The following is a 27,426-nucleotide window of genomic DNA, read 5'->3' on the forward strand; positions in this document are numbered from 1 at the left end:
ATGTCTTTCTTTTATTTATTAATTATTATTATTTTTTTTGAGACAGAGTCTCACTCTGTTGCTCAGGCTGGAGTGCAGTGGTGTGATCTTGGCTCACTGCAACCTCCGCCTCCTGAGTTCAAGCGATTCTTCTGTCTCAGCCTACTGAGTAGCTGAGATTACAGGTGCGCAGCACCATGCCTGGCTAATTTTTGTATTTTTATTAGACACAAGGTTTCACCATTTTGGCCAGGCTGGTATTGAACTCCTTGCCTCAAGACATTCACCCACCTTGGCCTCCCAAAGTACTGGGAATACAGGCATGAGCCACCGTGCCCAGGCTCTAATTTTGATTTTAAAAGTCACTTCTTTAAGGAAGTCTTGACTGCATCTCCACTTTGATTTATGTCTCCTTGTTGCTTGTTTGCACATCACCCTCTACCTTTCCTTCATAGAAGTTTTTGCAAATGTAATTACAGTCAGCTCTCGTTTCCACGGGATCCACACCCACAGATTCAACCAATTGCAGATGAAGAAAACAGTGTTTTCTTATTTCCATGGGATGTAGAACCTGGTGGATACAGAGGGCTGGCTGCATTCAACTATGTGAGTGACGTGTGTGTGTGTATTCTGTTACGGTAGACTGTACGTTCCTTGAAGGAGAAGCTATGTCTGTCTTATTCACTCTTTTATCTCCAAGGCCCAGTTCTGTGCCTCTCAAATAGTAAGAACCCAAGAAATATTCATGAATAAATGAATAATACACAATTATTGAGTATCTACTTTGTTCCAGGCACTTTGCCTAACACTGAGAATGTAAGTGATGAATGAGGCACAGTGGTATCCTCGAAAAGTTTATAGCTTTACGCTGAATATTAAATTTTGAGTGGTTGTAAAATTGTTTATGGGCATTTAATAGATTAATGTATATGTGATACATAGTAGGAGTTCAATAAGTATTTTTGGATGCCAAACAAAGGATGGATTTTCAAAACATATAAAACATACAAAGCAAGAACCAACTCTAGTTCTGAGGTGGTGTCAGGAGAGAGTTTACAAAGGAACAAAGATCTGATAGACTCTCCAGCAAAAGCAATGGCAAAGACTTCAGAATTTAATTCCAGCATGGAAGGCCTCCTTTCCCTGTATCTAGCTTCCTTCCTGACACCATCTAGCCCAGTTTATTTTCAAACTGTGCTGAAGTATCAAACACTGTTTGTATCTCTGAGCTGCAAATGTCCAGTGAGATGTCTGGAAACTTGCTTGGCCAACATCCTCGCTGTGAATAAAAATGGTGTTGACCAATTGCTCATATCCATGAAACCCTAAGTGACTGTGAAGGCAGATTCCAGGCTCCCAGCTACAGAAAGGGCCTGTAAGCCCAGCAGCCCTGAGCTGGCCCAGGGAAATGATGGGAAATTCAATTTCGTAAGGGCTGTTTGCAGAGTAATCCAATACATTACGGTGTGTGCGTTATTATTGTATTATATTGAGTAATATCACATTTAAGGAGATTTCATAGCATCATAGCCATGCACAAGGGAATATAAAAGCGGTTAATAAAAGAGAGAAGTACAATTTCCCTTCAATGTTAGTTATACTCCTATTATACTCAGAATAATAATCAGAGGTCCACTTAGCCTGACTTGGGAGTTAACAGAGCTGTAATTACCTCGTGTCTACAGTGTCATTACCAAGGGCTCAGCCCCAGTGTCAGGACACTGAATTCTCAGAAACCCTGCAGCACTTGATATTCGAGCTAAAGGAGGAAAATTGTAGGGCTTCCTAAAGCCACACACACACATAGCAGGGCAAGTCAAGACGTTTGAGCAGCCCAGGGTGAACTGTGTGTTAGAATTAAAGGCCCCCTAAAACCTGGATCCTGCTCATTAGGGTTTTCTTCTGCTACGAGTGGATAGTCTCCTACCCTATGAACCCTTACTGTGAAAAGAAAACCTGTCATTCCCCCGACTAAATACATTAGCCTTAGTTCTCCCTCTGCTGAGCCTGGTGAAAAAATTATCTGAAGATTTGCTGAGAACAACAGAAGATGCACTAACGACTTTACCCAAAACTCACTTTCAGTGGATCGAATCAAGCTTCCAGGGGCTCTTCCTGGGATCAGTTATTCTAGCTACAGGAGAAGTTATCCGGGGGCTTACCGCATTCTACACATAAGCTTCAGAGAAAGGCATCAGTTGCCTATTTTACTTAATTATTGGCTCTACTGTGTGTGCTCAGTGTTTAAAAAGTTGCCGTGGTGGCTGTGCACTGTGGTTCATGCCTGTAACCCCAGCACTTTGGTAGGCTGAGATGAGCGGATCACCTGAGGCCAGGAGTTGGAAACCAGCCTGGCTAACATGGTGAAACCCCATCTCTACTAAAAATACAAAAAAAAATTAGCTGGGTGTGGTTGTGGGTACCTGTAATCCCAGCTATTCGGGAGCCTGAGGCAGGAGAATCGCCTGAACCTGAGAGGTGGAGGCTTCAGTAAGCCGAGATCGAGCCACTGCACTCCAGCCTGGGCAACAAGAGTGAAACTGCATGTCAAAAAAAAAAAAAAAAAAAAAGAGTTGGGACCTTGAACATGAATCAGGGCTGGATCTGAGTTCCATGTCCATCACTTCCCGGTGCCACTATTTGGAACAATTTACACAACCGTTGAGAGTCTCTTTTCCTTATCTTTAAAATGAGGTAACATTACCCACCATTAGTTTTAGAATTAATTGACTTAAATCATTAATATATTGCCCAATAACATTATTACTTGCTCTATTAATAATAACAATTGGGAAACTCATTCTTTGACTGAAGAAGAATGTAGTATTTACTAATCCTGCTTTTGTTTAAATCAAGGTCAGTACAGATGATTCCCAACTTACGATATTTCAACTTAATGATGGGGAAACAACACACATCCAGTAGAAATCGTGCTTTGAGTGCCCATACAACCATTCTGATTTTCCCTTTCAGTACAGTACATAATAAAGTGCATGAGATATTTGCCACTTCAGTATAAAAGAGGCTTTGTGTTAGATGATTTTGCCCAACTGTAGGCTAATACAAGTGTTCTGTGTATCTTTAAGGTGTGCTGGGCTAAGCGATGATGTTCAGTAGGTGAAGTGTATTAAATGCATTTTCAACTTGTGATGGATTTATTGGGACATACCCCCATCATAAGTCAAGAAGCATCTGCAGTGACATAGGTCTCAATTTTAAAGGTTTTTTTTAAAAAATGCAGGGCTGTGTGTATGTGTATGGGTGTTTCAAGGTGAAAGAAAATGTAGTATTTCTGATGTAACAACTCTGGCAGTCACTAAATTCTGGCATTACACAAACACATTTTTTATTTTCTTTCTGGAGTTCCACAGGGAAGTCCAGTTTGATGGAGGGGAAAGAATTTTAAAAATGTAATTCATCAGTCCAGTAAGAAATACCAAATCTTTTATTAGAAAACAACCCAGAGGACGTGAAAGAATATCATACTCAAGTGCCTATGAGCACCAGTCCATGTAGATGGAAGAGTACACTTGGTAAAACCCTATGGGCAGTGCTGGCAACTATGACAAATAGTCAGAGGGGATGGATGACACATCCCCAACATTAGCCGCCATGTTTTGTTAGATTTTTCCATTTTTTAATCAAAGCCAGCTTATTTTGTGAAAACTTTCATTTTACAATGTAGGCAATTAATTTGAGTCCAATAAAATGGCCCGATGCCTGAATGCAGCCAGCAGGCCAACAATATGTACACTTTGGCCTAGATCGGTGGTTGCCAAACTTTTTCTGTTGAGGGTCAAACAATAAGCATAATTTTGGCTCTGTGGGCCATCCATCTCTGTCACAATTACTCAAAGTTGCTGTCATCATGCAAAAGCAGCCATAGGCAATACGTGAACCAGTTAGTGTGACTGTGTCCAATAAACTTTATTGACAAAACATTGCAGGCAGGAGTTGGCCCATGAGCTACAGTTTGCCAACTTCTAGCCTAGCTACTTCTGCTGACGTTAAAAGCCTGGAGAAGGCTGGAGAGGAGAGAGAAAACGAAGAGCTGCTAAGGGGCTCTGGGCCCCATCCACAGCTAGACTAGGCAAGGAGAAAGATGGCCAACACCCTGTATTCCAGGGTGTGCACCCAACTCGCATTCTCCCTTTTACTAGGCCCCCTCTGATCTTCTCTGTCAAGAGCTTCAATGTCTCAAAAGAGGAAAAATTCCCAAATTCAATGATTAATGCGCCCTATCTCCCCTTGTCCCCAGCATCCACCTTCTGGAGTCAGAGAAACTCTCTGGGGCTCACCTCCCCCAAGCTGGCCCCACCCACTGTTGTCTCTTCCCCTTTTGTGAAGCCACCAGATGAATGTCGCCACCTGGAACCCCAGGCAACTCCTGGCATAATTGCTAACCCAACTTCCACTTGCAAGCCAATTAGAGGGAAGAGGGGGGATGAAACCCACCTCCTGTCATTGGAATGCTACACCTACCATTGCTTTTCTTGGTGAAAAAAAAAAAAAAAGGTAGCTAGTTTCTCCCCCTAAAAGAGGCCAGGGAACAATCTATTTAAATTATAGTGTAACAATATAAAGCAAAGATGCAGAAGTCAAATACAATTTGGGTTATAATTAACGATTTCCTTGTAGCAAGTTTTTCTGGGAAATCCAGGCTTCCTCTTGTGAGCTTGCCAAATGGTTTGAAGGTTCCTTTCACTCTATGGGGCCACTGGATGCCACTGGGGAAGGGGATGGGTTACGGATGGGAAGGGTGTGTGTGGTTTAGTTGTATAAACTGCAGGAGTTCAGAGCTCCACAGACTTGCAGGATTGTTAAGATATTTGCCTGTAATGATATTATCATAATTGAAATAGTTAGCAGGGAATGACATTTAGGTAGAACAAACTACTAATGGGGTAATCACACAAAATGGGTTTTGGAATCTGCCAGGCCTATGTTTGCATTTGCTTCATACCTGTGCCTCAGTTTCCTCATCTGTAATTGTGGTATGATCACACCTACTTCTTGATGAGTTATGTCAGTGAAATACACAGCATAGTTCATGGCTCGTGGAAGACCCCACCATGGACTGGGTAACAGAGTGGACGGTGGTTGCCTTTGAATCCCATCTCTGCCTTTATCAGCCTTGTGACCTTGGGAAACATCCTTGATTTCTCTATGCTCTGGTTTTCTCATCTAGGTCATAAGGGGTTAATTATAGTCCCTGCCTCCTCTGGATGCTGTGAAAATTCAATCTGATTGCCCACAGAAAGCTGGTAGTACCACTTCCACTGGGAACCCAGTATGAACTCACTAAATGCTACTGATCGTTATCCATGCATTATCAATAAGTGATAGCTGCTTCCTCTTTTGTATCTTCCTTTCAGCCCAAGAAGTTTCTATTTGATGTTCCTCATCTGACAATCAGAATGTGCATTTACATTTCTCCCTTTTAAAAGATCAGGGCAGCCCATATTGTTTGGATTATATGATTTGCAACTCTACTTTTTTTTTATTTTTATAAGAAAAGTGCCTTTTCACTTTCAAAACAAATCTGCAACATTTAAGCCTTCACATTAACTGGTCCTGATAGTCTGGTTTGTTTTGAGTGGTACAGGCTGAAAACCTTGGTTTACTGCAGAAAGAACTTGCCCATGGAACTTCTGTTCCAAGGACACTGAGATGGCACAGAAGTCAGGTCCTCAAGCCCAGGTACATTCTACTGCTGCTGTCAGGGTGAAGGCTTATTTTCTGGGTGGTGATGACTTTCTCTCCATGGCCCAGAAGCCAGAGAACCTATGAGCATCTCCCTGGATCTCCAGACTGCCTGGCTCACTGTCTCTTGAGAGTCTGGCTATGTTTCTACCAGGGGCAGAAGCCAGATTCCGAACTCCTGCAGAGGTTGTATAGTCACTTGGACCTAGCTCTACATCAAATGCTATAATGTGACAATTTGGCAAGCTCCACATTCTTTGGGGATGCAAAGGAAGAAACCCAGACCCTCTGGTTAGTGTCCTGACCCAGAAGTAATGATTGGGACTGGAGCTGGCAGGAATGCATGACATTGCTGAATTCACACAGACCCATTGATATAAACACCAGGAGCAGCAGGGGAGAACTAGATAAGATGAAGACTTTTTTTTTTTTTTTTTTTTTTAAGAAGTCTGAAAGTCTTCGTGAGAATAAGGCCCACTCGTGGGTGAAACCTCTGGCTAGGAACCAAAATAGGATAGCAAAGAGAAACAGAGACTTACAGTGTACAGCTCAGCGTGCTTCTAAAGGCAGTGTCATTGCGACTTTGTCTATTTCAATGCAGAGATAACCCCAGGTATGTGTATTTTAAAAATGGCTGTAGAATCCAGGAGATAGAGGCAGAGGAAGGGCATGGTACAGTGGAAGTTTTCTCTTAGGACATCCTTATGTTGGGTTCTGCTGTGATACTCATTGTGTGACTCAGGCAGGTCACTTTCTCTCTCTGAACCTGAGCATCGTTCGTAAAAGATAAGGTAGTCATTTCAAGCTCTAACATTCTATGAATCTCTGCACTGTCACAGTGAAGCATCCAAGCTGTCTCTTTTATGATCCTGAAATACAGTCTCCCTTAAAGGGTTCAGGTTCCTAAATTCCTTTTTTTTTTGAGATGGAGTCTGACTCTGTTGCCCAGGCTAGAGTGCAGTGGCATGATCTCAGCTCACTGCAACCTCCGCCTCCTGTGTTCAAGTGATTCTCCTGCCTCCGTCTCCCAAGTAGCTGGGATTACAGGTGCCCGCCACCACGCCTGGCTAATTTTTCTATTTTTAGTAGAGACATGGTTTCACTAGGTTGAGTAGGCTGGTCTTGAACTCCTGACGTCAAGTGATCTGCCTGTCTCAGCCTCCCAAAGTGCTGTGATTACAGGCATGAGCCACCATGCCCAGCCTAAATTCAACTCTTGTTAAAAAACAAAAAAGTTTCCAAGATTAAGTCAGAACTTATAAATTCAGTATCTTCAGAGGCTGGACAGATAACAAAAATAAATAAAATAGTAGTGAACAGGAGAACCCAGAAAAATAAAATTGCGCTTATTCTTAAGAAGAAAGAAACCTAAACATTTACAGTGGAAATATGTCAATGAAGTTACAATAGTGGTTTAACAATCCAAAATAGCAATGATTGGATGGATAGATAGGGACCACATCCTGGAGACAGACAATTTGTTTGCCAAACTACTACAGGGTCCCCACCAAAGAGTTGCATACCATCATGCTTGTAATTTTATAATGCCTACCTTAATGGAGAAAACTAAAAATTTATTTTGCCGATGTCTCCAACACAAGCTAATCTCTGTAAACATGGATGTTACTTGCCTGGATGCAAAAGTATTTGAGTTTCCTTTTTGTTGTTGTTGTTGTTGTTGTTTTTGAGACAGAGTCTCATTCTGTCACTCAGGGTGGAGTGTGGTGGCATGATGTCAGCTCACTGCAAGCTCCGCCTCCCAGGTTCAAGCAATTCTCCTGCCTCAGCCTCCCGAGCAGTGGGAACGACAAGTGCCTGCCACCATGCCTGGCTAATTTTTGTACTTTTTGTGTCGAGACAGGATTTCACCATGTTGGCCAGGCTGGTCTTGAATCACTGGCCTCAAGTGATCCACCTGCTTTGCCCTCCTAAAGTGCTGGGATTACAAGTGTGAGCCACTGTGCCTGGCCTTATGTTTCGAACCCATAACTTATGTGATCTTTTTAAATATGTGCAATGAGAAGATAGAGTAGATGAACTCTTTGGCTCTCCCAGCTCTAGCATTGCAAGGTTCTGGCTGAGCCATTCCTGAATCTTCTGTTAACAGAGAATAGCCAACTCCTTTTTCCAGCCTTGAATTCAAAAATTGCATGGAATTCATAGGCACTTACTATGCACCTGAAGACTATATGGCCATGAATTAAGGGCATAAAATAATTGTTGACTAAGGCATGACCCAAATACTGCCCACAAAATAGATTAATGCCTATTTCTAAGTTCATTGGAAACACCTGTAGTCCCAGCTACCCAGGAGGCAGTACTGAGCTACTGAGCTCAGTACCTAGCTATTGAGGCAGGAGAATCACTTGAGCCCCAGGAGTTTCAGGCTGCAGTGAGCTAAGATGGTGCCATAGCACTCCAGCCTGGGTGATGGAGTGAGACCCCTCTCTCACATAAATAAATAAATAAATAAAATAAAATTGCTTAATGGGGCTATGAGCTATGCAGAGGCAATTAGGTCCTTCAAACACTTAGATCAGTCATTTGTATAGCAGTCTCTATGAGCTACAGAAAGGATGGATTTAGGTGTTTGAAGGACCTAACCAAATATAAAGATAGAGACTGCTTAGTCATCCTGAGAGGGTAAATTGATGACAATAAATACAGGTATGAATAAGCACAAAGCACCAAATGAAGACAAAGTCACGATGAAACTTGTCAGATGGCTGCAAGATTTGCAATGGAAATATGCCAGTGAAATCCCCCTAAGGAAACATTAAATCAGACCCTTAGAATATGCCTGAGCATTCCTCATTTAGCAAAAGCAAGATGTCCTCGAGTCTTAAAAACAAAACTTAAGTCATTCCTTCTCTAATGAATCTCACTTTGTTTGCCCCGACCTAGACTTAGACCAAGAACAGCTTGTACTGATAGTTTGTACTAAAACATGAGTGATTGAAAACTATTTGTCTATAAATCATTAAATACAAAATTACCTTTAAAATAAATCTCGGAATTGGAGTTTTAGTTTGAATCTTGAAACAGAAAATTTCACAATTCTTATGATGAACGTATTCTCCTGGATAAAACATTTTTAATGAAGAATTCAGAACCAAGGAGACCACTCTGATTTCTCATTATGGGTACTGTAATTATCTCATAATTATGATGGTCTATCTGGTAGAATGTTTACTATGTGCTTGTCATTGTGCTAAGACCTTCATAGACATTACTGTATTAGGATTTCACAACAACTCTAAGCCTCACATATAAAAAAGAACAGGCTCAGAGAAGTTATGTAACACGCCTATGGTCCCACTCTGGGTCAGAATGGGAATGAAAATGTCAAGCTCTGTACCTAGATTCTACTCTGCTTCTCCTGATAATATCTAAAGATATTTAACCGATGGCATTTTTTTTCACCTGTCATAACAACCTCCAATTCTGCCAAAATCCGAGGCTGAAACCCCAGTCCAACAAAGAACATCAGACACATGGGTCTTTGATGCTCAGGGATATCCTGTTCCTGTCCAAGTTATCCTAAGTTGGGATAAATCATTCATTTTGGCTTTCCAGGACTAGACACTTTTTGATGACCAGGGTCTTTAAAATAATAAAATAGCCATGGTATTGGGTAATAAAGGTCTTTAGTTTATCCTGAAAGCCAACAGCCATGTATTGCAGAGAATACATGGGAGTGAGAAGCATAGTGCTCAGGCTCCTAAGGAAACAAGAGAGAGTACCCATGTCTTCAAATTAAATGTGAATTTTAGGAAAATAGAACCGGTATTGACAAAACAGCTCAGTCACACTGTCATCTGAAAAGACAATTTTGAAGCCACCGAAATATGTTATTGGAGTTTGCTCAAGGCGCAGGTCTCAAACAAGAGCACACTCGGAGTCTGTAATATTGCACAGGCTTGGGTCTGCTACGGCCCTCCCCAGGGTGAAATGAGTAATTCCTTTCTGCAGTAGCATTCTATTTAGAAAAGAAGCCATTGTGGCTGGGCATGCCTGGGGGATGCCTTCTGGGCTTCTAGCCCTTAAGAATTTTGGTCTGACATTGCCTGTTTTTGAGCTCTGGCTCCTGCTTCTCAGCCACAGTGACCTTCAGTAAGTGACTTGCCTCAGATTCTGCTTCTGTAACATGGGATGATAACACTTCACACGTGGTGCGGAGGGCCAAGATTAGTTGAGATTGTGCATGGAAAGTGCTTAAAATATAGTCTGACATTCAATGAGCAAAAGTTATGATTTTTGAGACTTTTTCCTGATTCTCATTTAGATGTAACTATTCACCCTATTTTTAGACATGGCAACCTTCAATTATTTTGCCAAACTTTCAATGTAAGTACATGAGGTGTAAACCCTCCTCAAAGGAAAAGAACTCTGTTGTTCTGTAATCCATCGTCTGATAGTTGTTTAGAAGAAAAGAGGGAGGAGATCTGGAGAAGGGTTACAGCCAAGGAAGGGAGTAATAGAAAAAATAAGACCAGAGAGGTTCAATGGTCAGCTTGAGCTCTTTCCACTTGTAAGCAGAATAGAGGGTCAAACCTTGTCAAGTCCAGAGGCCAGGTCTTAACTGACCTGTTTATCTAAGTTAGAGGGCAGCCATGAAGAAACCAATCTTCATGAGAATTCTAAGCCATTGGCCAAGAGAACCTCTAGGGCAGCAGTCCCCAAACTTTTTGGTACCAGTTTTGTAGAAGACAATTTTTCCATGGACATAGTGGGGCAGGGAGGATGGTTTCAGGATGAAATGTTGCAGCTGAGATAATCAAGCATTAGATTCTCATAAGAAGCACACAATCTAGATCCCTCGCATGTGCAGTTCACAACAGGGTTCACCATTCTCTGAGAATCTAATGCCATTGCTGATCTGACAGGAGGCAGAGCTAAAGTGTTAAGGCTCACTCACCCACCACTCACCTTTTGCTGTGCAGCTCAGTTCCCAACAGGCTACAGACCAGTACTGATCTGTGGCCTGGGGGTTGGGTACCCCTATTTTAGAAGACAGCTGGAGACTGGGGAAACAGCCTGGACTTTAACATCAGGCAGACAAGACATGGGTGAGGACCTCAACTGCACCATTCCCAACTCAAAGCATCTTCAACCTCTTTCTCCCTTTATTGGTGGGATTCTGACAGCATTTAAAAGGTTGATGTAACAAAACAAGATGGCGACCAAAAGAGGGCCTAGCATGGTCTTTGGATCACCGGAGGCCTCAACCAATGACAGCACACCTCAATTTTTCTTCTCCCAGACACTCAACAATTCTAAAAGTACTTTCTTTTGTCAAAGAGAGGGATACCCACACCCAAACACACAGAGTCCACAGGGACATGAGCCAAGAGTTGGCTAGCACACAGGGTTGGGCAAGGGTGTCGGTGTCAGGCCTTCTTAGGTTCTGTCCATGAGGGTGCAAATTGGTGCAAGCTCTCTGTAGGGTAATTGATCAATGTCCACATCTTAACTCCATGTGCCTTTTAGCCATTCACACCCAGAGGCACACAGAGATGGACAGCAATCTTTGTACCTAGCTCTGTACTGTAGCCTCATGGTAAATATCAACAGCACAAGATTAAATCCAGAGACAACCTAAATTCCATCATTAGGATACTTCTGTACACAAAAATGCACACACACACACACACACAAATAATGATTGAACCCCTAAATATGATACAGAATAATCTCTGAGATATAAAGGGGGTGCCAAAGTAGGTGTTTAGATTTCAATTCTGTAATTTTGAGAATGGAAATAGTGAGTACTTATAAGATATAAAGATTGAATTAGAGACAGATGATAGAGATAGAGGGAGATAAAGATAGAGATAGAGGACAAGCAGGCATATGCTTGCATTTGCATAAAACACTTCTGGAAAGAAATATAAGGTATTAGTAACTCATTCTGGCAGAGAGACTAAGAATTTGGGTTGTGGGTGTTAGGACATGTTAGTTTTCATTTTATATCCTTTTCCAATGTCTGGCTTTTTAAACCCCAAGCGTGAATTGCTTTGATGATGATAATAATAATAGCTAGCTAGTCAAAAGGAATGCCCTGAACACGTTTTCCCTATACCTTAGTGATTTCATCAGCTTCAAAATCAGAACTGGCATGGAAAGGGTTAAGAACAGGACACCATCACCAACCAGTATCTTATCTTCCTAAAAGTATTAAGGAAATTTGGAGGCACAGTTAACACTTCAGTGGGAAGCGGCTGAGACCAAAGAAGAATCTGGCTCTTAAAATAGTTCTTTTCCCTGTCAGTAGAGCCTCCAGCTCAGGAACCTAGCTGGGGCACCCACATTCCTTCTCCCATCAGGGCCTAGAGCTAGTGGGAAAGTGGTGGGAGCCTTTTCAACAGACTGCAGAAGCGTTAAAAATAGAAGTTAAGTTGCTATTGGAGATACATGGAGAATTCACCACTTGCAAATCTCTAACGATAATATGTCAAGAGTAAAATACCTTGTCAGGAACAGTATCTAATATAATACAGCATTGGCTCTGTCAGCAATGTGATCCATGACATGTTTGGAGGCCTACATGAAACAGAAATTCGGCAGAAAAAAAGGCCTGCAGGGACTCATCTCAGCCCATGGGGAACTAAAAGGATGACCTGGTAAGTCTTTTCTGTCTGCATTTTACTGAGCTCTGGTTGGGAGCTCTGGGTGCATCCTCCTTCCCTTTTACAGATTCTACACTTTGTGTTAAATCATGTGCATATATTAGATGTTCTTGGAGGCCACCAGATGGATTGATGGTTTCTCTTACCCAAAAGTACTTAGTTTCTCAAAGAAATAATGGCCTCAACGATGTCCTTAGAATGATATTAAGCATCGTGGATACATATGTCAAAGAAGAGTTAGAGCTATTCCAGGTACAGCACTATCCTATGGGGAATGACTTAGGTATCTCTCAATAGTAACTTTTTGTGCAAATACAGGGTTGTGGATATAGGGCTGGGAGAACCATAGTTCTGACCCACTTTGAGGTTAAATTCGTTCCACAGGAAATTCAGAACCTGGAGTGAAGACAAGGTGCACCCAATAAATGTAGGAGGAGGAAGAGACAATTTGAAGTAAACTTATCATAGACCACATTCTGCTGGTGTAATCAGGAAAGGATAACTGAAAAGTAGCATCTCTTTTTGGCCAAAGAGAGATAAGTATACAGATGTAATTGTTTGTAACAAAAAACAAGATGGTTCCTTTATGATTCCTTCACTTACCCAATACCAGTTCAGAATATAAGTCCTAAAACTTCCTTCAGGATCAGCCCCAAAGTCCACCTGCTTCAACCCCTAATGGCTGTCTTTCCTTTAAAATCCTACCTCTAAGAGTGTGCACCATCCAAACATTGCTGGAGAAGACAAAGTAGACAGCTAACCGGTCCTCCATACATTTACATTCTCCAAATTTGGGCATCCATTGCCATTCAAATACTCTAGGAATTATCTAAGGCAGATTTCTGACATGTTTGCCCAAGTTCAGGAATCCTTCCTTTGACGATGCTGCCTCCATTCATGGAAAAAATGAAGGCAATGTGGATGGAACTCCTCACATTATCTCTTGACTTGAAAATTTCTCTGCATCCTCACACATTCACCCTTCCTTCTCTTCTGTTTCAAAATTGAAGTACTTCCAAATGTCAGCAGATTTATTTCTCCATTACCCAAAATGAAAAACAACCCAAATGCCCATGTATAGGTAAATGGAGAAATAAACTGTGGCATATCCACGCAATGAAATAGTACTCAGCAATGAAAAGGAAGGAGCTACAACCACATGCAACAATATGGATGAATCTAAAAATAATGATACTGAGTAAAAGAAGCCAGACAAAGAGAGCACATAATGTTTGAGGTTACTGATACAAAATTCTAGAAACTGCAAATTAAGCTGTAGCAAAAGAAGCAGATCCACTGGTTTCCTGGGGATGATGCAAGAAGGAGGAGGGGAGGATCATAAAAGAGCAAGAAAAGACTTTGAGATAATGGACAAATTCATTATCTGGATAGCGGTAATGGTTGTGCATGCAGGTACATTTGTAAAAATGTATCAAGGTGTATACTTTAAATATATACAGTTTATTGTATGTCAACAAAGCTGTTAAAAAGTGGTTTCTTTTTTCCTAGACTACCTACTGTATCTGAATACTCTTGATCCTATTCCTTCTTATCTCCTATAAAACACTTCATCACTTTCTGTCCCGCACCATTATTCCCTATCTCTTTCTTCCTGTCTTTTACACCCCACATAGGGACCTTGTTGGGATAAATTAGTTGAATCTAAATCAACTATCCTACCAACTGCTTTCTCTGACCTCTCTGCTTCTCAGATGCAATCTCTTCTTTCTCTTTGTCACTCCAAATATTTATAACGGGCAATGCCCACCCACTCCAACATATCCCATTTATTCCTCAACTCTTGTCCCTTCTACATCTCTCTCCACCACTCTAGCAAAACTACTGTCTTCTAGGTCTTTAAAGACATCCAAACTGTCACTTCAATAATGTCTTCTCAGTTTGTACCCTCCAATCTCTATAGCCCAACATTCAACCAGTTGAACACCCAATCTCAACATCCCATTGACGTCTTACTCAATAGTTCCTCTTCCTTCAAACTCCACCCCATGAGCTCTCCAATGTTCTGTCCTTGTCTTTCTCTTCACTCCCTACTCTTGACGAACACCAATTCAAGCTTCTTCATATAAAAGGCTCACCACGCTACCTTTAGCTCTGACCAGGTTCTGTCTACTTAGTTTCTTTAATGATTTGTTCTGAAGGCATCTTATCATGAACTCTCATGAAACGGTCTTCATTCCATGTGTTTGGATATGAAGCTCCTCAGTGACCCCAGGGCTGGGACACTCAGTACCAGCCTCAGCCACTGAATGAAGATAACACCACGCAAGCCAGGAATGGAGATTGATTCCCACGAGAGGGCTTATATGGGACGAATCCAAGAGCTTTTCACAAGTGGTGACTGGAGCCTGAACTTGCAGGACAGAGCCAGAGACTGGAGGTGAGGATGAGGAAGCCAACTCAGGATGGCTTCCCATTAGAAGCTGATGGATGTGTTCCAAAAACCAGTCTGTGCCCATCCTCCGCCTGGGCTTTTTATCGTATGGGCCAACACACTTCCTACTGAGTTTTCTCTTTCCTGTAACCAGAAGACTCTGAAAGGTATAACCCCCTGTGATTCTGAAAATGTTTTCTCCTGCTGTCATCATGATAGATAAAAGCTGTGAAAACCTATATGCTAGAATTTGGCACATTATCTTAATTAACAGAAAACATATCCTATATTCTCCTAAGGCTCTCCAAGGAAAGAGAGCTTGTCTGCATATCAGATTATCTTGCCGCAGTGCCTGGGGCACTGTGGACACCCAACACGCTATTTAAATTCAATTGTGTTGATCTCTAAAGCGTTCTTTCTGCAGGGCAAAGATGTGGAGCATCTCAACTTCCCAACCAGATTAAATTTCCTTTAAGCTCAGCATCACTAACCCTTTCTTTTTATGTCTCATTTCATAACTCTTCTGGCTTAAACTCTTTTTAATGGTTTCCCATTGCTTATAACGTGGAATTTCAACCCCTTATCGGACCCACCAGGCCTGCAGGATGTCGCATCCCCGCTAATTCCTCCCAGTTCATCTTCTGCCACATCACCTCCAAATCCTCTTCACCATGCCCAAAACATACTGGCCTCTTCTTAGGACTTGGCATGAGCCCAGATCTTTCCAACTTTAGGACCTTTGACGGTGGTATTCCCTCTGCCTGATATGCTTTGGCTTATCACCTTAAGTATCATCTCCTTAAACAAATGCTCCCAGACTACACATCTGCAGGTAGCACCTCTGTTCTTTTTTAATTTTCCTATGGTACCCACATTTTCCTTAAGATGTCTATCACACATGCTATTTGCCACATGCCCAGTTTCTACCTCTCATACTAAGTTACAAGAGGTAAAGATCATTTTGTTTGGTTCAACCATGGCAGCTAGTATGAGTCCTGGCCAGAGTAGAAGCTTAATAAATATTTGTGAGTAAATAAATAAATACATAAAATTTCCACAGCAGTTAGCTTAATAAATAATGCTTACATAAATTGTCTCTCCTTTCAAGAACACACACGTTCCATTTAATCTCTCTTGGCACTTTAAGTATTGGATCTTTTTTCAAAATCTGAAAATAACCTATCCCGGCATTACTACTATTGATTATCACAAAGTAGCCAACAAACAGTAAACAGCATCCTCATCACTACTACCTGGTAGTCAACGCAAAAGCAACAAACACCTGCTGAACCAGCAAACTCATTTAACAGGCCCATGCCCTAAGGCAGAGCAACTAAATACAAAAAAGTCGGCCGCAGGAGGGTTCAGAAGAACCACAATGTAGAGACAACCCAAATATCCATTAACGGACTAAGGAATAAATAAACATGGTCTATCCATACAGTGGGATACTCCACATGAATGAACCTAGACAACATCGTGTTAAGAGAAAGAAGCCAGACACAAAAAGCTATCTCTAAGGCAGATTGGGGGTTGCCGGGGGCTGGGGAGAGGGATAATGGGCAGTGTTTGCTTAAGGGGTATGGGGTTACCTTTTGGGGTGCTAGGAACATTCTCAAACTAGGTAATGGTGGTGGTTTTCACTACATTGTGGATATACTGAATACTATTGAAATGTGTACAGGATTAAAATGGTTAAGTTTTATGTTATATGTATTTTACCATAATAAATTAAAAAGGGAGGAAGACAACTAAAAATTTCAGAATGTATACTATTTTTTAAAAAAATCTTCAAAACTAGGCTGGGTGCGGTGACTCACGCCTGTAATCCCAACACTTTGGGAGGCCGAGACGGGCGGATCGCGAGGTCAGGAGATTGAGATCATCCTGGATAACACAGTGAAACCCCGTCTCTACTAAAAATACAAAAAATTAGCTGGGCGTGGTGGCGGGTGCCTGTAGTCCCAGCTACTCGGGAGGCTGAGGCAGGAGAATGGCGTGAACCTGGCAGGCGGAGCTTGCAGTGAGCCGAGATCGCGCCACTGCACTCCAGCCTGGGGGACAGAGTGAGACTCTGTCTCAAAAAAAAAAAAAAAAAAAAAAAAAATCTTCAAAACTAGCCTACAAATGAAATAGGTGGCAAGTAGCAAAGTTAGTCAGTGTTTTCTTTTATCATCGGAAATGTATCATGCTTCAAAGCCGTAAACTTCTTCACAAATACTGGCTTTCCTGAGGTCTTGGGACAGGACAAAGAGGCAGAATTGCCTTACACTTAAAAAATGTTCCAGACGAGAGGATTGGGGTGTCCAAGCTTCTAAAGAATTCTGCAGAAAAAGTTTCCCAAATGCATGTTCCATATAGGTTTTGTGGTATGCCTGATTACTTTAGGTGGCACAGAAATGAAGATTATTTAATTTTGCTATAACTATTTTTGTTTAAAGTTATATTTGATCAATGGTCAAAACACCAGTTTTCATTTACAGTGATGATAAAATGTTTCTGTTGTTTACATGCCTGTTTCTAATCCATTTAATCATTTCTATGCAATGAAATTTACCCTTTATGGTGTATAAAGTCATGTAACCATCACCATTAAGATAAAGGACAGTTCCCTTATTCATCAAAATTCTCTTACCCTGCCCCTTTCTAGCCCCTGCCCTTTGGTCCAGCAATAAAAATGAAGACACCAGGGACAAACACCACAAACCTGGATGAATCTCAAGCGCATTAGGCTAAGGTAAAGAAGCCACGTTCAGAGCTTTGAGGTATGAATGAGGAATAGCTAAAGTAGTAAAGGAGCACAAGATTTGTATCTAGGCTGATGGAAATGTTCTGAAATTAGATGCCGGCAATCATCACACAACTCTGTAAATATGCTAAAAATTAGTGAATTGTACAGCTAAAAATATACTAATTTTATGGTATGTAAATTATAATTCCACAAAGACTTTATTTTTGTTTATTTAGAGACAGAGTTTCACTCTGTGACCTAGGCTGGAGTTCAGTGGAGCAATCTTAGCTCACTGCAGCCTCAAACTCCTGGGCTCAAGCCATCCTCCCACCTCAGCCTCCCAAGTAGCTGGGACTACAGCCATGCACCATTATACTCAGCTAAATTTTAAATTTCTTGTAGAGATGAGGTCTCACTTTGTTGCCCAGGCTATTCTCGAACTCTTGTCTTCAAACGATTCTCCCACCTCGGCCTCCCAAAGTGCTGGGATTACAGGCATGAGCCACCATACCCAGCCTCCATAAAGACTTAAAAAAAAATTACATCAAAAAATTTTTTGAAAAAAAAAAATGAGATTTCATTGGGATGACATTCTAGAAAGGCAAAACTATAGGAATAGAAAATTGATAAATGTGCCCCTTAACAAATAAATGAAATTAATGAAAAAATACGTTGACCTAAATGAACGCTAAGAATGAACGCATGGAAATGAGGTAAACTTCAGGAAGCTGCTATGATGAGGGTGGGCTTAGGGACTAGAGTCCCTGGGTAGATGGGGGTGCACCCCTGCTGCCATTCCCAGTGCTGGGGCGCCTCCCCATCACCTCCCACCCGTAGCAAACACGTCCACTTACTGTGGCGGTGCCGGAGACGGTCTGGGCGCTCGTGTCCGCCGGGCTCTGCTCGGAGTGCGTCTGGGCGGGAGGGTAGAGGTTTAACGTGTGCTCGGGAACCGTGGTCTGGCCTGTGTACTCTGGCGCGGGGTGGGGATGAGGGGCCGTGTATTCCGCGGGGATACCGTTCTGCGGGGGAGCAAACTGGGCCGAAGCGTAAGGCTGAGCCATTGTGTCAGGGGCAGCGGCTGCTTCCTGATTACCCTGAAAAATCAAAAAGGTGGAGAGAGGGAGAGAACATCATAAGGAGCCACCACACAGAAACCTTCCTCCCAGATCCCAGGACGATCGCGCACTGCGTACTTTCTAGGGGTCACCGTGGTGCCACCAGCCTGAGATGGACCGATCTCAGGTCATCTTCACTAGACCCTAGAAGGAAACAGTAACCATCACTTCTCCCCATTTTACAGATGCAGAAACCGAGGGTTGGAAAGAGAAAGACAAAGTTGCTTTTTCCAAGCCACCCAGCCTAGCATTCAAAGACATGAGGGTCTGTGGCTTACTAGATTGATTTTTTTTTTTTTTTCTGGCAGATCCTTTTTATTTCATTCCCATTTTGGAAGCTGTGAGCATTTAGTTGTCCGCAGTGACAGCAGGACCTTGATTTGATACTTAAAGTGCCAAGAGAGATTAAATTGAATGTGTGTGTTCTTGAGAGGAGAGACAATTTATGTAAGCATTTGAATTTAATCAAAGTTTTATGTGACTTGGCTCACATAATGGGAAGAGGGAGTATCCTTCTAATGGTCCCAGTGTCTGTGTGGTTGTGTGTTATGTTGTGTGTGTGTGTGTGTGTGTGTGTGTGTGTGATGTCCCCAGTGCCAAAATTAAGCAGCTGATAAAAATTCAGGGCCTAATTTGGACAAAGATTGTCCTCTCTGACATCCCCATTTTAAGCATTTCAGGAAAATATTGGATTTAACTCTTAGTCTCATTAGTCAATGCCTCTCCCTCCCTGCCTTATTTTTTTATGAGCACAGAGTATTATATAACAATTCATTCTTCAGATCTAGGCAAAACATGCAGTGTGACAATTACAGCCAACTCAGAAGAATTTTAAAAACACACACAACAAAAGCCTGAATTCAAACGATTCCATTTCAAGAAACATCTCTCTCTCTCTACCTCCTCCTCCACAGTTCTATCAAAACGCGCGCGCACTCGCACACACACACACACACACACTGCCTAAGAAATTGTAACCCAAAGGTCTAAATTTTCCATGGTGTCAGGAGATGGGCTCATACAGTCAGAAAGACAGAGAGAGGAAAAAAACTTAGTAATTAAGCACACCAAATAGCTGCCTCTCCCGTTGTCTGTGGTCAATTAGATGTGACTTTAGCCCTCATATAATGATACTAAGGCAAAAATATCAGAATTTCTCCTTATCTCTTCAGTACTCGCCACCAACATCTGAAATCCTCTTTCTCTAAAGCAATTTGAGTGCAGCAAAAACATGATGACATAAAGAAGAGACGAAAAAAAAGTTTGTTCTCAGAGCAGCACACAGAGCTGGTGCATTTGTTTAGAAGGGACCTTAATTAGAATGTTAAAGATGACACTTGGAAGAGAACTAAGCTTAGGATAAGTTTAAACATTTTACAAGTAAAAACATTCCCATCAGGCTCTTCCCTCCTCCAGACAAATTTCTCCAAATGTCTGTGCCACTGGAAACAAAAGGGCACAGGCATTTCTTTCTCTTTCTAACATTTTCCCATAGCACTGGGGCCGTGGAGGGTGTGCCCATGCTGAGGCTGAGTTGCTATCCATGTGCAGTTAACCCTGTCCATCCTTGCGAAGCCACAGAAGACATGTAGTGATATTGCTGGTCTGTCTCCACTCCTGTTTCTTCAACAAGACCCCAGTTTCCTTTTGGGGGATAGTCCCACCCTCAGCCTGTATGGTGCAGATAGAGTTGAACCCAGCTCCTAGTCACTGCGAGATGAGCCATAGGACACTAGCCTGGCCAATCAGACGGTCCCACTGAGATAGTCCCATGGATCTGGGTTCACGCACATCTATCTAGTGAGTCCATTAGTGCGTTAAGCCCTAGTCACACCACTGAGTCCCAGTCACCCTGGGATTTTGCTGTAGTTTTGGGGAAGAAGTTCTCTTTCCACTGTGATTGGCAGCTGTAAAAACATCATAAGCCTGGAGCTGCCAAGAACTGACACTTAGGCTGGGCATGTTGCCTCATGCCGGTAATTCCAGCACTTTGGGAGGCCAAGGTGGGTGGATCACTTGAGGTCAGGAGTTCGAGACCAGACTGAGCAACATGGTGAAACCCTGCCTCTACTAAAAATACAAAAATTAGCCAGGCATGGTGGCACATGCCTATAATCTTAGCTATTTCGGAGACTGAGGCAGGAGAACCACTTGAATGTGGGAGGTGGAAGTTGCAGTGGGCTGAGAGCGCACCACTGCACTCCAGCCTGGGCCACAGAGCAAGATTCTGTCTCAACAACAACAACAAAAGAGAACTGCCACTTGAAGGCGACCTGCCTACACGTGAGGCCAACCTAGAGGAAAATGAAGAGAAGAAACTGAGGGCCGGGCGCGGTGGCTCACGCTTGTAATCCCAGCACTTTGGGAGGCCGAGGCGGGCGGATCACGAGGTCAGGAGATCGAGACCACGGTGAAACCCCGTCTCTACTAAAAATACAAAAAAATTAGCCGGGCGTGGTGGCGGGCGCCTGTAGTCCCAGCTACTCGGAGAGGCTGAGGCAGGAGAATGGCGTGAACCCGGGAGGCGGAGCTTGCAGTGAGCCGAGATTGCGCCACTGCACTCCAGCCTGGGCGACAGAGCGAGACTCCGTCTCAAAAAAAAAAAAAAAAAAAAAAAAAAAGAAAGAAACTGAGGAACAGAGAGGTTTCTACTGGGTCCCAGTGACATCATTTGAAGTGTTGAATCCAGCTTTACCCGCAGTTAGCACCATTCCTGTTTGTTTTAGTTACACAAGTCAGTAAATGTCCTATATTTTAACAGCTTTACTAAGATATCATTAACATAAAAATTATACATATAAGGTGTATAACTTGATGTTTTGACATATGTATACATTGTGAAGTGACCACATTCCAGGTAATTAGCATATCCATCACTTCTACATGATTTCCATTTGTGTGTGTGTGTGTGTGTGTGTGCGTGTGGTGAGATTTAATTTAAGATCTATCCTCTTAGCACATTTCCAGTATATAATACAGTATTTTTAACTCTTGTTCCCATGCTGTACTTAAATCTCCAGAATGTATCTGTCTTGCAAAACTGACACTTTGTACCCTTTGTCTCATTTTTTAAGCTACTTTTTCTGTTACTTACAACCAAAAGGGTCTTGACTAATTAAAAAAAAAAAAAAAAACCTCTGCTGTTTTATAACTAAACTAGAATCTTTTCTTTTTCTGGGCTGTTCAAGGAACATATCCTTCTGTACAGAAATTTCATAGCGATGCCACTTCTCTATGGGTGATGAAAAGCCCCAGAAATGTTGGGATCTTGGGAACCATCTGATGAGAAATTCATCGTGCCAGAGGCAGCTTCTGCTCAAAGGTCTGTTTCTGCCTCCCCAACCTACCTGGTCCATCTCTGAACTGAAAGGTAGACTTGTGTAAACTCTTACAGGGAAGCACAGAATAATCACATAAGCAGTGGTACAGACAATGATTATACGAAGACAAAGGCTTCCCTCCTCCACCTCCAGCAGAAGATACTTTCACCAGGAACATATATAACCCTGGGGCTTTTCATCAGTGCAGAACAAGCTCAGGAAAAGTGGCCCATTCCTACTAGTTCTTGCAAAAGAGCTAAGGCTCCTTGTAGACTTCGAGCTATCTCTGTATTGAACAGAGAAGGGTCATGCCCTCCAGAAGCCTACGGTCAGTTAAGGGAGAAGAGCTGCATCCTTTCAACCCCATCAAGTCTTCACATTCACTGCCCCTCAGCTTGGAAAGCCTCACCTACCCCCTTGCCCAGCTAGTCCTTACTCTTCCTTCAGTCCGCATCAAGAGTCCCTCCTCCAGCAGGCTTTCCTTGATGCTGAAACCCGGTCAGTTGCCCATCCCCTGTGCTCCACTGCAGCTGGTGGCCACAGCTCACACAGCACCAAGCACTGCCACAGCCTGATTGTCTGTGAGCTCCCTGAGAACAGGACACTGTGCCACATTCCCTGTCCCATTTCCATGATCCAACAGCATACTAGCTGCAAAGTGGACATTTATAAATGTTGGCCAAGTGAGTATGTGCTTGAAAAATGACCTCTGGGTTCTGTAAAGCCTAGTCTGGCAGCAGGAGATAGGGTAGGGGGACGAAGAGAGGACCTAGCAAATGACTCATGAGGCAAACCTGGCCCAAATTTTGTTTTTGTAAATAAAGTTTTATTGGAACACAGCCATGGTCATTTATTTACTGTCTGTAGCTGCTTTTGTACTACAAAGGTAGAGTTGGATAGTTGTGACAGAGACTGCCCAGCCCACCAAGACTGAAGGATCTATCATCTGGTCCTTTGTGGAAAATGTTTTCTAATAGCTGTGGCAGAATGTCATTAGATATGGGATCACCAGTTAAGAAGACATTATTGCATAAATAGTTGGGGCAGGAAATAAAGCAGGCAGTGAAGTAGAAAGAGAGAGAAAGGGGCTGTATTCTCTCCAAACCAAAGAGGAGTGATAGCTAGACTTGGAGACTGGCAATATTGAAAATGGTGCAAAAACAGTGAGTCAGAATCTTTTGGGGAATTTCCTTTCCATCAGCAGATCTTTGACCTGTAAACTCACATGCACACAGGCTTTAAATCTGCATAAGTGGGCTTATGAGCAGAAGGTTCATGATGGCCTCAGACTTCCATGAGAAGCAGCCCCTTCTCCTCATTTGTCCTCAGAAGAAAAATAGGTGGCAGGCACTGTGCTGGGCATCTCATACCGGTAGTTCTTACAGAGCTGTCACTGCTCCCCACAGGACATTAGGCAATGACTGGAGACAGTTTTGACTGTCACAAATGAGGGAGGATGTGCTACTGCCATCTAGTGGGTGGAGGCCAGGGATGCTGCTAAACATCTTAGAGTTTACAGGACTGCCCTGAACCACAAAAGACTGTCCCGCCCCCAATGTTAATAGTGCCAAGGTCCAGAATCCCTACTTTGCATGCAATGCATCTCTAACCTCAATTTACCTTGTCATCAAAGATGCTCCAGACCAAAGCTGGGAAATAATTATTCGAGGTCACAGTCACAGGTAGTTGTTAGGGAAGCCAAGAGTTCAACCAAGGCATTTCTCATCTAGCAAGAGAATCACCTGGTGAGGAGTTCACTTCATTCATTCATTCACTCATTATTTTTATTTTTATTTTTTTGAGACAGACTTTTGCTCCTGTTACCCAGGCTGGAGTGCAATGGTAGGATCTCGGCTTACTGCAGCCTCCGCCTCCCAGGTTCAAGTGATTCTCCTGCCTCAGTCTCCCAAGTAGCTGGGATTACAGGCACCCACCAAGATGACAGGCTAATTTTTTTGTATTTTTAGTAGAGACGGGGTTTTACTATGTTGGCCAGGCTGGTCCCGAACTCCTGGTCTCAAGTAATCCACCCACCTTATCCTCCCAAAGTGCTGGGATTACAGGCGTGAGCCACCCCGCCTGTCCACTTCCCATTTTTAAATAAGCAATTCTCTGTCTATCACATACACCATGGACCTGTGTTTAGCTGTTAGTGTGTTACTCCCTGTGAGAAAGCCAGGGACTACGGTATTTGATTCAAATATGCCAGCAATTCCAATGGCCAGGTTAGGTGGGTGATCATTCGAAAGGAGTGGGGCAGCAGCCTGGGAAACTTCTGCAATACTTCAAGCCTGAGGCCTGACTTTGAAATGCTTTGAGGCTACCCGAGGAAAGGCAAGGGCCAGCTGGGGGCACCACTGGTGCCAATGCAAACCACCCACCTCTACCATGAGTTGTGCAATTCTGGCAAACACAGAGCACCATGCTCTACGGACTGAGTCCACGGTAGCCAAGGAGTGTGCAGTTAGCATCCAGGAACATGGGGCTCCAGATTTCATCCTGTGCCTGGAGTTCTCAAACAGATGTTGGCGGGACCCCGCACAGTTACTTATTAACACTGACAGCCGTTCCAGAGAGACCCTAATTAATATTCCCAACATTTGCACTTGAGGCTAATTACAGCTAATATTTAATTAAGACCATTGTACTTCCTATGGAATTATTTTTCACCTTCAAATGGCTCCAGAGATGTCTGTTTCCTCCCTAGTGACATTCCTGGATTCTTAGCTTGGCTGAAATGTATTTTCTGGAAAAATACACTGACATTAAGGGCACCTTTTCCAGTCCAGGTCACAGCAAATCCTAGGCACGCGAACAGGCTCCTGGGTTGGAAGCTATAGCCAACTTCATGGAGGGGACAGTGACAGGCAAAATTATTTGGAGCATTCTGGCTAGACATTCCCTCATTTGCAGAAGCTGTCTTTTTTCTTCTACTCCAATGCCAAACCCCCACCTTTCCCTAAATAAGTGGAATGATCAGACAGCTTCTGGTATCTGCAGAGTCAGGGTGCTTGTGGGTGTTCCTAGTTGATGGGCAGGATGATCTGCCTCACAAGTGTTCCCCACATCATCAAGCAAGTGCTTCAGGAGCTTTTGCAAGCTTAACTTTTAATTTCGGGGCCTGGTTTTCTTGAGTTGTTGCTCAGTACACAAAAGGAGGATGAAAGGAGGCCAAGATCTCATACTTTAAGACTCACTATTGCTGCTGCACAACTGACTAGAAGCTTGAAATAAACAACATTTATTAGGATAAACGGAGAAGAAACTTCCTTGTCCTCAGTCACCAAACCTCTCAGTCAACGAGAGCAACTCAACGACAGCAGGATGATGGAAGGCTGTCATTACTTAAAACACCCCAACGTGGAGCTTTCACTCCAGTTACCAAGAGCAAAAGGATTATTAAAATGCAACCAAGTCTGATCCCTAAAAGCAAAAAAAAAAAAAAAAAGTCATTTCAATTTAAATATTTTACTGAAGCATGAAATTGCCCGGCTATCATTGCTATTTTAAGACAAACACTGTAATCTATTAGCATAGTGTGTCGACTCTTGTATGCACACAATCAGAGGGCCACTCTTCTGATGCTCAGAGAATTTCTTTGGTCACTAAAATATCCTGAACCCTGAATTTTCTCTCTGACGTGGACTCAGGTGACAGAGTCAGAGAGAAAATAAGATGAGAGAGTTTTTTGTTTTTGTTGTTGTTGTTGTTTTTTCCCCAAGACATTGCCTTTCTCCCATTTGTTGCCCTGAGTGGTTTAACAAAGTAGTTTTGAGAAACTAGTAAGAGAACCAAGAGTGGTAGCCAGTCAGGCTTTGCAAAACCTTTTGACTCAAAATCGAATGCAAACCGTATTTCAACTGAAAAATAGTCTTTAAGTGGCCAAACATGAAATGGGTCTATTCTTTTCCATGTAACTACCTGACTTTCACTGAGAAGGCAAAGTACCTGCTTTCATAGCCGTCCAGGTGGACTTTAAAATAGGCAAGTATTTTCGTGTGTGGGTATGTGTGTGTGCACGCTCACACGCCTGTATTTCCCCCACCTTTATAGTCAAACTTCTTGAGCACACCCTCCCTTTCTGCATCTGGAATTTATTTGTCCGCAGTTTATTTCCTGCTGTGGAGAACCTCCTCTGGCCTAAACTCAACCCTTAAAACGAAGAAATGCACAGGAATTGTCAAAATCTAATAAGCCAGCTGATCGCACATGCCCACACAGCCCAGGAAAGCAGCGGCTCCTGCAATGGGATCCCCCACCAGCAGGGACTCACTGGAGGAAAACTATCCGTTCTTGATGGTTGCTTGCAGTTTTCAGTCTTGCTGACAGTTTGTTTTACTTTAGTTTAGGAGCATGGTCTACGCCACTTCTCTGGCAAGAAATCGCGCATATTCAGAGAAACCCTCTTGTGCAGAACGGAACAGAGCTAAACTGCATCATGCCCTAGGGGCATTGAAACAAAGAAGAAAAATGCAAAAGGACACCATTAACCTGCTGGTTCTAAGATCAGCTCAGTTCCACACATCAAGCAGAAAGCGTGCACACACACACACATACACACACACACACACACATACACTCTCTCTCTCTCTCTTCACCAAAACTCCTCTCCTTTCCCCGGGCATGATTCAAGGAGCAAGCTACGTATCACCGACAGCACGGATTTAACGCAAGAAAAGCTTTCAGCTTCATTCAAATCACAATTTTGAGTGAAAGATTAAATGGAAAAAAAAAATACCTGCTGCACCATCCTGCTTCCTTTCTCCTCCATAAACTTAGCAGCTGTTATTGTCCCACACCACAAAGCATCTGCCCCAAGCACGCCTCAGTTACGAGTGAGGGTGTGCGCACTGTGCAATGTGTGGATGATCGGGGTGTTGAGGAAGGTGGGGGGCTGAGGCCGCCTGGCTGACCTCCCCCTCAACATCTGACTGCTCCCAAAACCAACCCAGATGGGACTTTTTCTGCCAGCAAGGCCTGGCCCATCAATCACAGCTTGCTCCTCCTCTGGCTCCTACTCTCAGTTTCACAGCGCACCACTGAGCAGATGATTATATAGAGGAGGAAGGGAAAAAAAAAAAAAAAACACAACCCAGTGCTCGTCCACATTAATAGCTGTTTAAAAAACATTAGAAATGCGATTCTATGCATCACCTGGAGCTGGAATTTTTCATTACTAAACTAAATATGTGGTATGCAAAGTTATAAAATCCAGCAGGGAGCTTGCTACTATCTTCTTTTATTTTTTCTTAAGAGGGGAGGGCAAACATTCAGGGATAAAAGGGAAGAGATAGAGGAAGGATGAAAAAAGTTTAAAGAGATAGAGAGATAGCAATAGGTAAATTTTTAAAAATACTCAGTACATCAGAGAGCATGAATTTGTAATAAAGCTGTGTGGTGAACTGCAAATCGATCTTAAAAATATCATAACTGATGATGACTTGGAAGATTTTGAAATCCAGCTCTTTTGCAGACTGGCTGTGTAATCTTAGACAAGTTATTGTGATACTCCAGGCACTAGTTTTTGCTTCTGTTTAATGGGACCAATAATGAG

The 27,426-nt window shown here is 42.8% G+C and overlaps 1 protein-coding gene across 42 annotated transcripts in view; it reads right to left on the reverse strand.

The window, feature by feature from the left end:
- RBFOX1 (RNA binding fox-1 homolog 1) overlaps positions 1 to 27,426 on the reverse strand; it is a 2,507,416-nt gene that overhangs the window by 178,350 nt on the left and 2,301,640 nt on the right. For 37 of the 42 annotated variants that reach the window (XM_055240471.1, XM_055240470.1, XM_055240511.1 and 34 more), the window contains one exon: positions 18,289 to 18,531. In XM_055240471.1, the coding sequence (XP_055096446.1) occupies positions 18,289 to 18,531 (243 nt within the window). Of the gene's footprint in view, positions 1 to 18,288; positions 18,532 to 26,610; positions 26,836 to 27,426 lie in introns of those variants that run through there. The other 5 variants (XM_055240512.2, XM_055240480.2, XM_055240508.2 and 2 more) reach the window with 4 other exon arrangements.

The sequence above is a fragment of the Symphalangus syndactylus genome, chromosome 14 (assembly GCF_028878055.3).
Source record: "Symphalangus syndactylus isolate Jambi chromosome 14, NHGRI_mSymSyn1-v2.1_pri, whole genome shotgun sequence".
Taxonomy (NCBI): Eukaryota; Metazoa; Chordata; class Mammalia; order Primates; family Hylobatidae; genus Symphalangus; species Symphalangus syndactylus.